Source organism: Amblyomma mixtum, chromosome 1 (assembly GCF_055824585.1).
Source record: "Amblyomma mixtum isolate Tamu chromosome 1, ASM5582458v1, whole genome shotgun sequence".
Lineage (NCBI taxonomy): Eukaryota > Metazoa > Arthropoda > Arachnida > Ixodida > Ixodidae > Amblyomma > Amblyomma mixtum.
The window spans coordinates 96,710,861-96,725,375 of record NC_143012.1 but is presented as its reverse complement, the minus strand read 5'-3'; the positions used below and the strand labels follow the sequence as shown (position 1 = coordinate 96,725,375).

General features: G+C 48.1%; 1 protein-coding gene across 1 annotated transcript in view; it reads left to right on the top strand.

Annotated features, from left to right (window-relative positions):
- LOC149367269 (uncharacterized) overlaps positions 1 to 2,280 on the top strand; it is a 39,950-nt gene extending 37,670 nt beyond the window's left edge. Inside the window, exons 8-9 of the mRNA XM_089573468.1 lie at positions 188 to 431; positions 2,221 to 2,280. Coding sequence (XP_089429594.1) covers positions 188 to 431; positions 2,221 to 2,280 — 304 coding nt within the window. The remainder of the gene's footprint in view (positions 1 to 187; positions 432 to 2,220) is intronic.
- The last annotated feature ends 12,235 nt before the right edge of the window (positions 2,281 to 14,515 follow it).

Sequence of the window (14,515 nt, the reverse complement as noted above, 5' to 3'; positions counted from 1 at the left end):
TGATTATATTTATACGATGTAAGACAGCACACGAGCAGAACTGGCACAACAGAAATGCCGGAAAGAATTATCCGCTGTTATGAAACAGTTTAACTTGAAACACTTTAGTCATCTATGACTAAGGAAAAATTTCATAGTATCGCTTCAGCATGATAAAACGTTTTTATTCTTTTGATGTTTTTTCCAGAATAAAATTTTCCACGCACGAATACGAAGAAGATTCCACGAAAAAAATTTCGCCCAAACATTTCGAGCTTGATCCAGGGAAGAAACGGCCGGAGATGATAACGTTTGAAGTCATGGAGAACCTTATCACCGCATCCGCTGGTGACGGTCAGATAGACGCCGAAACGAATGTACAGGGCGGGAACATACACAAGCCTTGCATTGTGAGAATAGAAGATAATTTCACCGTAGACTCCGTCACAATAGTAAGTACGTTCGCCTGCCCCCCACGCACATCTGTACTTGAAGGGATTCCTCTGGAATCGGCAGAACAAATCTGAAAAAATAAGTTGTAGCTATCTTGAGTTTCCGCGGAATGCAGTTTCGATAGCTCCTTGAATTCGGAATGGCAAACCCCATTTCAAATTCCCAGCATTGCTGAAGAAACGGTGACAGTGTCTATGTCATCCTATTCCTCACTGACTGGAACATAGAGCGCTTACCACAATAATAAATTTATCAATTAATTAATTGAAAACTATTGAACATTAATGAATCAATATAATGAACAGAAAGAAGGATTGAGAAAAACAATAGATTACAATTTGTGCCCTCCAGTTCTCTCACTAGCTGTTGTTGTGTGAGCGCTGGGACGGAATAGGCATTGCCTTTGTGGAAAATATACAGCCTGACCAAGAGACCCTGGGGCTTACTTCTAAGATGTCTATTGAGGCCTTTATAACCCATATTTTTGAACTGCCCGCGCGATGGATCTTCTTAACTCGATGAGATCGGATGGAACGCCGATGGAACGCTGGTGATGCTGTGGAGTCAGCCACAAAACGTGGCCCGGAATTGAACCGCATAGGCTGTTTACTTGTGTTGAAGGCTGCAAGTGAGCAGGGTTGCCATTGGGAACATTTTAAAAGGAGCAAAACTTGAGCTGAAAGTCGCCAAATGTAGCCACGCCGTTCAATCCTGGCGCCAATTTTGGAGCCAAATAGAATTGAAGCATTGTAAGGAGTATGACTGTCATCAAAGAACCATAACTGTTAGCATTTTAAATCAACGCAAGAAACAGAATAAGGAACACAACATTTTAGCACTTTTTCTTGGTCTCTAAGGCACAGGTTCATTGCAAATAGATGGATTATTAAATGCTTTCTGCAAATAGGTAGTGTGATCTGGCGATAATGATTTTGTCACGTTCTAGCCAAGAACTCAGTGGGACATTGAAGCTGCTTTAGCCTTGCAGGCGTAGGACTAACTTGATTCGTGCAATCACCGTAAGCCAGTCGAGCTTCATTTTGTTCCGTATTCATTTATTCATGAAGAATATCACAGGCGAACACCTGCCCAGCATCTGAGTTGGAAGCTCAAAGTGACAAAAGTTTGTGCCTTATTTAGATAGGTGTGGTAAAGGTCATTCTCTACAAGTGTCTTTGTACGATCCGGCCACTGCGTGCCATAAACTCAAACATGATGTGTGATGAAGTTCACGCTATTGTTTGCAGTTGCCACATTTGTGACTCCAGCTCGATATGGAACTTCCATAAAAAATGCAGCGGCAGCTTTACCATGCCTTCACCGCTCTTCATGCTTGTGCTTTCTTTGGCGTCAGGATTGATGGCATGCAGCCTCCAAAGTGCAAGGCATTTGCAAACCACTGCAGGAGTTGCATCGCCATATGCCTCAACTACTGGAAGCAGTGGTCTATCACGGCTCCTTCGCGTAGTTACATCTTTTCTCGGGAGAAATTTTAGCGTCTCGCCGCGCGCGCTTGCAAGCTACATAGCTACTCTAGCCATGCATAGGGGTGCCTCGATGCGCACCGAACCTGCCGGCGAGAATGCTGCGAGTTTAAAATATGGCTAGTAAATACGCCAAAATAAAAGTTCAAAGTAGCCAGGAAGTATCCAGGGAGCCAACCTTAAACTTCGTCGCCAGACAGGTTTTAAAAGTGGCCAATTTGGCGCAAAGTAGCCACCACCGGGAACCCTGCAAGTGAGATCCAAAGACAAATGCTTGTACTTTTTTTACTTTTTTTTCCTGCAGCACACCGGCATGTTCAACGAATTTGAGGTGAGTGTCCGGTCTTTATCCCCTTTCTTATAATGCCGGTATCTGTTGTTTGTGCCGGCGTCTTCGCTTCGGTGGACGCGGTTGTTGCGATGCGCGTCTGTTCTTACACTCTTTCTTCTCACTTTTTTTTTAACTTTCCTCTATCTGCACGTGACAATGGTGGTGGCTCGGCTCGAGCCAGTCGGCATGCCGGTGCACTTTCCGTTTCATCCTTCTTTCCGAAGCAGCAACAAAAAAACAACAACAAATGTGACTCCACAGCAAGGCGGCTGAAACACCGTTAGACCCGCATCTCAGCATTATAATTATAGGTAAAGATGCCGTAACGTTTCTGCAACATTAGACAAGTCTTCGGCAGCTTTTCGTAGGAAATGTTTAATTTCCATTCAAGAGTGCACCCCCCAAAAAAATTGATCAGCGCCTTTTAATGCAATAAACACCTATGAAACTTTAAAGCAGTCGGAAAAAGGGCGCGACAAGCATCTTTGCACCCTTTTACGTAACCAGTAGTATAGTAGTATAAAACTGTATTCCACAAAATGAGACGGGGTTTAGGGGTTGGGGTCCTAAGTAGCAGGTGGTGTTCCTAGGTACAGGATCCCATTGGTTCTTGCTGCCTCCTCGGCACGCTCAACCAGCGCAAGCTGATCTTGCGGTTCGCAGCTGAACAGAAGCTCCTCCCACTGCTCGACTGACGGTTTGTAACTTTGGGCTTTATCGGGCTCGCCCGACAGCGCCATGTGGAGTGGTGAGGGTGGCTATCTCTCCGCACCACACGCATTCGTCTATCTGCGAGCTCGCTGACTGCGATATGCACTGCAGGCAAATTCTTGTTGATTGATTTAGGAAATGTGGTTGTTGCGGTAGAATGTAAAAAAATTTGCATCCTTAAAGGTGCACTGAAGAGGAATCTGAACTCGTCTTTTTGCCGCGGGAACTCGATCTACACGTTCCGCGCTTTCTTAGAAACTGCGATTTACGGTCCTGTGTGGCCGGTTTCCCCAATTAAATCGAATTAACATCTGGCTCCCGCCTTTATTTTTGAATTCTGCCTCGTACGGTGGGCGGAGTCGACCAACGTGTGGAGCGCCTTTCACCCACTCCCGTGGCGGCTTGCCGCTCTGCCATCGGCGGAGTAATACGTAGTAGTCCGTAGAAGCAAATAGTCCGCGCGTATTTTTATTTCTTCGGGCTTACTTTGCGGCTATATTATCTGCGAATGAAACTATTTATTCATGGAAACCTAAGAAACAAAATAAAGCGAAAGCAAAGCCTCCACGGGACTGGGTGAAAGGCGCTCCACGCGTTGGTCGACTCCGCCCACCGTACGAGGCAGAATTAAAAAAAAAGAAGGCGGGAGCCAGACGTTAATTCGTTTTAATTGGGGAAATCGGCCACACAGGGCAATAAGTCACTGTTTCTAAGAATGCTAGGAACGTGTGGATTGAGTTCCCGCGGCAAAAAGACATGTTCAGAATCCTCTTCAGTGCACCTTTAAGGGTGCATTTGCGTGTCCATAACTCATATCCTTGCACCCTCCCAAAAGGGTGCAAAGGATGCCTGTCGCACTATCGTAAGTGTGCGATCGTTACAGTCGCGCCTTTACTTTTTGGTTACCTGAAACCAAAAAGTAAGGGTGCAACTGTAACGATCGCACCTTTACGATGGGTGCGACGGGCATCCTTTGCACCCTTTTGGAAGGGTGCAAGGATAAGAGTTATGGACACGCAAATGCACCCTTAAGGATGCAATTTTTTTTACACTGTACCGCAACAACCATATTTCCTAAATCAACCAACAAGAATTTGCCTGCAGTGCATACCGCAGTCAGCGAGCTTCCAGAAAGACGATCGGGATCGCAGATAAGGGCACACAAACAAGCGGAAAAGAAGGCGGCATATTATAGGCGTTAGCCCCTCCATTGTTATATAGATGGCTCGGAGACATGCAATTTCTGCGTGCATCTCGAAGGAGCTATATCCGCAAACAACTCAGGCTCACTGCCACTCCACCATAATAAGTGTTGAGTGATTTAACCTGCCGCCTGTTTCTACCGCCATTGGGCCTGAAATGCAGATTTACGTACCACTGGCTTTCTGCGCAATTCCGCGAAATGTGAAGTGGGGTTGAATATGAGATGACTGTTTTCAAGGCCTCGTTTCTTGATTAACTATAAGCCACAGCTTTTCATTACAGTGTTTCTAAACACGAGCGCCCGCTGCCCGCTGACGTCGAGCCGGGCTTTTTCCGATAAAGGCGGGATTGGGGTGGCATCCAGACAACCTTGAAGGTATTGGTGAGCGCTATGAAATACGGAAAAGGGATGGACACATAGGATGTCCTATGTGTCCGTCCCTTTTCCGTATATCATAGCGCTCACCAATACCTTCAAGATTCTATATCCAACTATCCCCAGTAGTAGCTCTTTTGACCTTAATCATCCAGACAAAGGAACGCAGTCAGCCGGGATGAGACTGGCGTCCACCACATGCGTTCAGCCGCTGCGCCTATGGTGCAACTCAAGAGGGTTGCGGCAGTAATGTTCGGGAGCACAGTCCTGCAGTGGCACAGCGGACAGAGATTTGCAGCTTTCCTCTTTTCCGCTGACTAGTTCGCGTTCATGCGAGTCGAATTGCAGAGGGGTGCTTTAGAAGCATCGGGACTTGAAACTGGATGACCCTGCTTAGTGGAGGCACTGCTTGACCCAGAAAGGCGCGTCTACATTGTAAGGCAATTTACTGCTCGTGACTGAAGTGCTGTGACATTCTTAAGGATATGCGTCAATCAATCCCTTGCAGCCAAGTGGGCTCACTATGCACATCAAGAGCAGGAAAACCGAAGTTATACTCGGCATGAACCGCGCAATATTCCAGTAGACCCCCGAGCACTAGCCCCAGACATTGGCAGACCTTAAGCGTCCTCTCAGATCGGGCGATTCTATGATGCTCCATGATTGTATATATTATGACGTGCTTCTTTCGTAACAAAAAAACAGTGGCAAGTTCGGCACTAGTTTTCTGTCATGTCCCTTTTTCGTCTGCGCGTGTTTAAGCAGTTGAACCACCATTATAAAATGATAATCAGGAGTTTATGGTCACCATGTCTTTAAGCAATAACAAATGCATCTATTTTTTGAGAGGTAAAATTTCGCGCGAAGATAACAGAAACGAAACAATACATGCGAGAAGCAGAATGTGCGCCATAGACGCCATATGTGTACAATGTATACCGGCCCGTCTTCGCTGAAATTCGTACTTTTACGAAGAAACAAGCTCACGCAAGCCAAAGTAATAGTCTGTGAATATATACTTGACTAAAATGATTGCGCTGTTAACACTAGTGTCTTTTACCACATGTGTTACTCTATGACCAAGATATGAGTGTTCACAGTGGCATGCATTATGAAAATCATTTTGCCTGAATTTGATATACAGCCGCACCAGGAGACGTAGCATCTCAAGCAGCCTAAGAAATGCGCGGGATGAATAAATGTTCTTGCAAGTTAAATGCTAATACTCTGGCAGTGTATTGAACTCCAGCTGATTAACTTATATGAAAATACTAACAACTGCTACTTGCAATAATCTGGACAGCGTCTCAAACTACTCTGTAATAATAAGTGTCTGCTGGTGAGTCATCAAAGCTACATCGTGCATAGGGCACAGTCAGTTCCTCACTTGTTATTCTTTGCACAAATGTGTTCAAAAAGTGATAAGAACGGCGTTTCTATCTTCTGCCATTCGCTAGCATTCAAAGACGACATTCTTGAAATCCGAAATGTAAAAAAGCTCTGCTGCATCCAGGATTTAGTTGGCGGCTTTTTTTAGCGACTACTACTAATGGCCCATACATTACTGAATATCAGACATGGTGCGTACAGCCTAGTGGGGACTAACCTTTTTCTTTTTTCCACTGAAAGGAGGTAACTTATTCAAGATAATGGATGTAGTGACCCCGAATAGCGCAAGGTGGCGGGCCCATGCGGGTCCGACATGGGCAGTGAGGGCTGGTGGCTGCCCGCAATAAACCCACAGGGGCCCCCCGTGGGTGCAGTGCTGGCACAAAACGCTGGGGCTGCCCACTTCGTGCCCGAATGAGTCCCTCGTCGGCTAGGCATGGGCTTAAACAGACTGGGCAGCCCACCTAGGTCCCACCGCAGATACACGCGGGCTAGGATGCGGGCTCTATTATGGTGAAGCGCGGGTAACCCCAAAAGGGGCTGCCCGTACACCACCTTGAAGGAGCCGCAGTGTTTTTGTGTGGGCAGATAGCTAGTATTCCCGCCTTCAGCTTACATGGGTCCCAAGTAGGAAATACAGGGGCTAAACTATGGGCTTCACAGTGGCCAAGTGTTTCAGGCATGCAGTTTGGGCTGTCTTAGCGACACCGGAGAAGGTCCCGCGTGGGATGGTCATGGACACATTTGCCATTCCGACGTCTTCACCGCCTGTATTCTAAATCGGGTATGAAAGGGGTAAGCATGGGCTGCGTGCAGTTCGTGTGCATAAAAGATGGGGATACATGACGGTGAAGTGCGGGCACACCCAGCAGGGGCTGCCCGTGCAGCTCCCTGACGGAGCCAATTGGGCTGTGTGTGGGCCAACACCAGTACTCCCGCCTACAGCCTGCATGGTCCTGCATAGAAAAAATATGGGCTAGGCATGGCCACAATGGCGATTCCAATATCTTCCCCGCCTGTATCGTACATATCTGGTAGAAAAGGCCTAAGCGTGAGCTGCGCAGTAGCAAAACATGCAGTGTGTGCGGGCAAATGGCTAGTATATATCCGTCAGCAGCCTTCGTAAATCCTGCGCAGATTACTCTGTGCTTCAGAGCGCAGAAACATCATGCCCCATTGGCGAGTTGCCGGGCAAAACCTATCTACAGTCCCACGTACATTAGTTGTACAGGGGAAGAGTGGACATTCTCGCATTTAGTCTGCCTGCATATCCTACATAAGAGTTAAAAGGGTTAAGCGTGCCCAAATAGCAAGACCTTGCACGTTTCACTCTGACGAAGAGCTGCTCTTTAAACGCTGTAATAACAAAAGAACCCGCTTCTGAGATTTGTTGATGCTTCTTTTGCGCTTATCGCATTGTATCTTTTTCTGCTGTGCTACGGTCGCCGCGGAGAAAGCTGCCAGCATAAGGTTTCTTTCTTGTTTCAATGCACTTCAATTACGCCAACACTACAAGCGCTTTCGTCGTCTACATGCAACATGTAGCGCATGGAATTAACGACTGATTGATGAACATAGCGAGCTTCCGGCGACTGCGCCAGAGGCTGCAAAAGGTTTGTTACTGTCGCGTTCATTGCAGCAGCTTTCTTAATGTCCGCTAGCAGCAGTCTGAAGCGACGCATCGATCAAGACAGAAAATTCTTGGTTTTTGTGCAGGAATTTTTTGCGCTTCTTCTTCGTCAAGTGATCGCACATTGATAACTCAACTTGGCCAAGCGCCATAGCGAGCGGCCCCACCCTTCACCCTATCAGGAAGAGATACTAATCACAAATCGTCCAGAACATTTCCATCGACGAACAAGGAAAGTTTAACTCAACGGAGCCGGCACCTTGGGGTGTTCCGCAAAGGGCGACAATTAGGGCTAGCGAAAAGGCTAGAGAGAACAAAATAAAAACAAACTCCTGTAGAAACGTCACACAAGTAACCTGTCTTTGCGCAAACTGTTTTTTTTTTCAAGTTTTTTTCTTTCCTCTCACCGCCGACTTCCCTGCTTTTCCTGGCTCCGCTCTCAAAAAAAAAAAAGGCTCAACCCTGGTTTTTCTGTCTGCCTTTGTTCCTTCTTCGAGCACTCCTCTGTGTCTGTCCTGTCCCTCCCAGCCCCCTTCCCCGAAATGGCGCGGAGGCACTCACTCTACAACCCACTACCGAACATTTTAAGCCGCCCTCCCGACCACACTCCCCGCGACGCTTCCATGTAGTGGAGAGGGGTCTCCGATTCTACTTCACTGTGTCCGGTCGCTGCTCGGTGACGTTATGCAGAAGTGCTCCCTCGCCTTTCCTGCGTTTGTTTGGAACAGGTTTTTCTTTACCGCGGTTGGGTTGAGTGTCAAGGGATGAAGGTAGCTGCGAATACGCGCTGACACTCGCTAGTCCTCGTTGAATTCGTGGTACACAGATTTTTGTGCCTTTCCTCGTGTTCCTTGATCAATCCACGATCGAAGATGACATCGCCTTCCATGCGTACGTCCAGTGCAAGTATAGTGGAACCCTGTCGTCCTTGTCTCAGTGTTGAATAACTTGGCTCCGAAAGACGTGAGTGGTGAACAGTAACATTTACTGACATTTGAGCGGTGGAGGCCACGGCGGTGAAGGCGGATTTTATGACTGCGATGTCGTGCTGCTAGGACGTAAGTACGCATTTGAAATCACTGTTGTGTGAGTACTGCCGCCGTCTCGATTATATGCTCGGCGTCAACAGAAACTTTCTAGTTGTTCAGTGTCTTTTTTCAACCAGCCAGTTGTAGATTGCACAGCGTAGAGAGACAAAATACCGAAAAATTTTCTCTCAGTTACATACCGAAATTTCTTGTTCTTCATGGTAACAAGACAAAAATTAATTTTGTGGTGTGTATTTTTTCTTTACACAGAAATATGGTCAATACGTGTAGCGCAATGAGCGACGAGTGTCCTGAAGGGGAGCGGCTCAAGACCCTGAACGTGCCGTAAATAAAGGAGGATGACCAAGCAAGCATTGGAATCGTCCGAGCAACCTGTTTACACACCAACAATGTTACGACACACATTTGCAACACAATATTGATTCGAATACATAGCTTGCACGTGACGTCACTTCCGCCTCCATCAAGCGCTTGCGGCCATGCTGCCGAACCATTTGGCCGTCTCCGCCCGTCCGCCCTGCGACGCCTGGCCACTCCTCGGACGCTTTGGATTATTTTCTCATCTTTCGGGCGCGATGCCTACTCCACATATGAATGAACCATTCAGTGCAGGCTCTGAACTTATTCGATCGGCGCGCGTACGCTACGCACACAAAGTGAAAATTTGCGACGATATAGGTCCGTACACGCTGCGACCGGGAGTCGACGCGGCGATGGGCATTGATGTGTTCCCTGAAGTGACCCAGGGGGATATCGTGCCCTGTTTCCAGCTTTGTTAAGTTGGAAGAAATGAAAGCCTTCTAATCAATGGAGACACACAACGATTTCTACAGTAGGTAGGGGAGAAGCCTGTCTGTGATGCGCCTACGAGACGAAAAGCCCGGCCTCGGCACACCGCTTTCTCTGCCGTCATTGCTCGCTGCGGTCGTGGCAATCCCAACCGGCTTGCCTAGTGCTGTAGCTAGGATGCAGCGACGCGGGACCCAGTCTGGGTTTGAGCTGTCAGACAAATCGGGTGGCGTCAATGAAAACAGCAACATTCAGTTCAGGGTGTAACCATTACTTCCCACGTTTTCGCAAACATCTAGTTGACGACACAGGCCCCTTACCTGTCACAAAGTGCGCTCCGCACACAAGTAAATTTGAGTTATCGGGCTTCAAATTGTCGCGCTTAATGCGAGCCAGCCACAGCTCGCGCAGATTCGTACTGAGTCATGGAGCGCTCGCACTTGTATGCCTGCGATTATGTGACGAATGCAGATGAAGTTCGTGCTAATCAGCTTCTTGTTTCACCTGGACCTGTCGCTACGGTCGTGGCAGTCAAGGGAGGCACACAAAACCATACTGAATCTACGGATGGACGAGAACCAACACGATGCGAGCTAACATAGGCAGCGGTAAGCTAGAGGAGGTCTGGCGGTGGTTCGGCAGCATGGCCGACTAGCAGCAGACGGCCACCGTATGTGACGTCGGTGCAAGCTATGTATACGAAAGGCGTGAGGTGCATTCACGATACTCAGCATTGCCAATGCTCATTCTTCGTGGTAGGGAGCACTCTTGTACTTTACGGATTCCTTTGTGGTTTAGGGAACTCGGCAGTCGGTTTCCCTTTCAGCTGCACGTCCACTCGGCCTCACTTGACGCTTTTGCTGATTTGCGTTCCACCACGTTTACGTGCTTCCCTCCCATGTGTTGGGCAGCGCCTCTTGCCTCGTTCGCTGCTTGGCGAGCCATAGGGCTTTGAAACCGGTTGTACTCTATGGACATCTTTCGACGCCTTCTCGGCTGCGTGCGGTGTCCAGGGTTCCCTTGACCGTTATTCTGCTCTAAATTAGCTGTCTTGAAGCTCACACGCTAGTACATTTTTATTAGTTTATTTCATTAAGAATACAGTAGCCGTCAATTCAGGGCCATTACCCGATGGGAATTGTCAAAAAAAATTTAAGACAAGAATATCAGGCACCGACAATAAAGCATTTAAAAATATGGTCAAATAATCAACACGAAGAGAGCAATGCTTAGAAAACACATGGGTAAAATCACAGTAGGGGATACAAGAAATTGTTGCTGGCGCTCGGCTGCTGACCCGAACGGCGCGGGTTCGAACCTGGCCGCGGCGGTTGAATTTCTTTGGAGTAGAAATTCTAGAGGCCCGTGTACTGTGCGATGTCAGTGCACGTTAAAGAACCCCAGGTGGTCGAAATTTCCGGAGCCCTCCACTACGGCGTCTCTCATAGCCTTAGTCGCTTTGGGACGTTAAACCCCATAAACCAAACCAAACCTATCTTTCAATGCCCACAGTACAATGCCAAAGAACATGCAAAAACTTTTGCATTGTGTGCTGGTAATGAGTAGTCAGTCCGGAAGGCCAGTCCACAAATTAATACTTGAAGGAAACAAGAGTTTTGGAAGCCATCTAGGCGTACATGATAACGCTGTATTGATGCACTATGTATCAAACGCAAGCTGCCTTTTATACGAGGCTGAATGTGTTTCTCTGTTATTTTTGCTTCGTTTCTAGTTACCCGAAAAAAAATTGCTAATGATCTCCTTAATTCCTATGAGAATCAGAAGTTTCATCTTTTCGATAGACTCGGGCAAATAATTCGACGGCGGCGACGGTAAGTTTCTGCTTCAGCGGCAGGCACCTCTGGATTCTGGTGGCGACGGCGCTGGGCCTCTGCTCTGGCAGCTCGTTTAGCACCAGCGGCAGGCGAAGGACTTCTACCGGTTGCCTCCTCATGGCTCAGAAAGAACTGCCAGAGAAGAGACTATTAACATAAGCAGGCAGTTCGCAGTGCCTTGTGCCTCGAGATTAGCGGAGAACGGCGGGCCCATGGGCGGGCCGAAGTCCGCCTGCCCGAGAAATAGAATCTTGCGCAGGGCGCCGGAGCGCTCGTTACCGCCCGCCGTGAGCGCTTTGGAAGCCACTGCACCCTTTTTTAGAGGCTCGTTTTCTTCGCCTACTCTCGAGTTTGCGCTTATAGCATGCGCTGAAATAAACGCTCCGTATGTGTGTATAACGACGAAAGGAATTCCTCTCTATTCTCTTCATGCACCACAGTTGAACAGTGACGAAGTCGCGGCCACACCCTTTGATGAAATGTTTACCTCCAGTTTTCTACAGTGCTCCCAAAAGCTCAAGAGTGTAATCAACAGTAGTGTTGAGACGCGGAGACTTCAGACAACCTCGAGCTCGGTACGCATTCCGCCAAAGCTGCAACACAGGCGCTGCGCTTCTGCGCTACATCGGAGCACGGACGTTCACTAAAAAGCACCGCTGGTTGGCAGTCTGGTAACTGTGAAGGAGGGCCTATTTCCCAATAGCCAGTGCGCAAAAGGTCCCTCGGCAGTGGCGTCAGAGGAGGATGGCTTGCAGAGGCTGAGCGCACTCTCTCCTAGTTTTTTTTCCTCCATGGTTACAATGGCCACGGCGACGCCCGCAAACGAAAGACCGGGCGCCAAAGAGCTGCGCCCTAAAACAATTTCAACCACTGTTTTTTTTGTCGTGTTTCTAACAGTTCCGGATCGCATCATTTCTTTATGCCTGGCAGTGAATCGGTTCTCCGATAACGCGAACAAACAAGAAGGGCTGTGGTTTTGTTAGGAAAAAATTTTTATTTGCATATGTACATATGCCAAGGTTACCAGATACATTCACATTTACAAGAACAGATGACATTAAGCATGTAAGGCGAGCCAATTAAAGAGGTACCATAAACATATCTAAGTAACTAACAGGAATGGGCGATGTAAAACAGGATAGCATATACAGTATACCTATTGACAGAACAGCGAAAAGGCAATAAGTTGACATTGAAACATTGAAAAGGAGACCTTAGCGCCAGTTTGGCCTAAAAACCAGGACAAGACCGTTATTTACAGAAATGAATGGGCATGACCATTGCCGGAGAAACTCTTCCTCGCCCAAGAAAAGGAGTTCCTCGGACAAAAATCTGATCAGCTCCCGTCAGAGACGGGCGAGAATTGGCCACACAGCGCGGCGTCGAAAGCCACTAGCGACCGCGGCGCATAGACTGCGCCATAGACTAAAAAGACCTGCAACTATTAACAGGCGAGAAAAACGGCCGCTGGGGAAGCGGCCGCGGGAGACGAAGCACGAATTGCCCTGCCTACGCAATTCCGCATGAACCGCGCGCCAAAAGACACGCGCTACAACACAGGTGACTGTAGCATGGCGATTAGATTCCGGGAGCGGGCAATTCGGACAAGTACTGGAGCGTAACACACTCCACCGCTCTAACCAATCACAAGTAGGCAGCAATGCCCAGCCGAGTTTCCAGACAGAGTCACCTAGATGGTCTGGGAGAGGTGTCGACACTAAACGAGCCCACTGAACGCGGCGCATAGGTGAGCGGCGAGACGCCGGCACAACAGGTAACAATAGCGAGCCTATAATGTCCACCACACGGTCTGCAACGATGTTGACACAAGGTGCTACTGCTCTTACATGCCTGTAAAAGGCCACTGATGAAGCATAGAAAGCGGTCGGTTGCTCCGACTGGGGTCGATGATTAACATGGGCCGCCGGATCCAAAAAGCGTAAAGGGCCTAAAAAGTACCCAGCCAAGATTCGCGCCAGAGACGCGTTTCCTGGCAGGATGCGCCAAATACTCGTTGTCTGGTTTATTTCAAGTTTCTGTGGTAAGTACTCTTCATGGCGCCTTCAAACGGAGGAGGGATACTTCACAAATGGGCGAATAAATATCTTCTGAATAAATGCCACATGAGTGCGCCAGCACAGGTCATGATGAATAATTACTCGCAAGTGCTTAAAGCTACGCTACATTTTACAAGTGTTTTCGCAAGTTTCATACTCAAAGTGAAGCACAGTTTTTTCTTGTGATATGAGCAAAGTCGATTTTGAGGAATTAATTTCTATCCTCACACTCAATACACCAGTGACGAAGACTTGCAGGCGTCGGTTGATCTTAATTTCATCGCGTGTATTGGCTACTCCGGATAAATTTAAACAATCGTCGGCGAAGAGTTTTGTTATGCTTTGTTCGCAGGCCTCTTTTCGTCTTCTTTCAACTTTCACTTAGAGGCGTATGTTAGGCATGCTTTCTTAGTTCAAAACAATAGGCATCTTTAGTTTACATCGCGTCCGTACCTTGAAATTTTCGTTTTTTTTTATTTGTAGTTTAGTGATACGTCGTAGCATATACCTATTTACTATTGCTTGATGCAAGATGCGAAGAGATGGCCACGTTCTCCCACTCCGCTTAAGCCTGTTGGGCATGTGCGATAGAGCTCAAAAATAAAAAGCCCGGCTGTCGAGCAGTGCATAGGAGCGGCTTCTGTATAGCTCCAACCCATAATGTCAGGTAGCGTTTGTTGAGCGGGCCGAAGAGGCTGCATTAACAAGTGGGGTCTTTGACCTGGAACACCACCTGCATCTGAAGACGCCTAGCGCTAAAACCTCCTCTTTTTGTGGAATAAAGTTTTCTGCTACTAATACTTCGGGGAAAGACACGTGATTTTGCTTAACTGTGTATTCGACTGTCATGCAACGTGCTCCTCGCCGTGGACTTAACGTTTTATGGCACAGCGTCTCTGTTCAGACTTCTCAGCATAAAATCATGAGACCAGCCCGGGGCGCCGCGTGATCCTGTTCACTCACGCCGAAGCAGCAGTGGCAGCTCCCGGTCGTTCAGGTAAAGCTCAACCCGCCGGAGCCAGGAGTGGTGGTGGTGGTGAAAACATTTATTAAGAATGACCAGGAGGTATGTTTCCATCAGCCCGTAAGGGACCGATCCTTGCAAACACTAGGTGGAGGTCCCTAGTATGGGACCCCAGTGGCGGTTGCCGCCGCCCGGGCGCGCCCGACTAAGGCTTGTTGGGCCTGTTAGTCGTGGCAGCAGAGCAGGGTCGCCTCCCAGTCCTCCC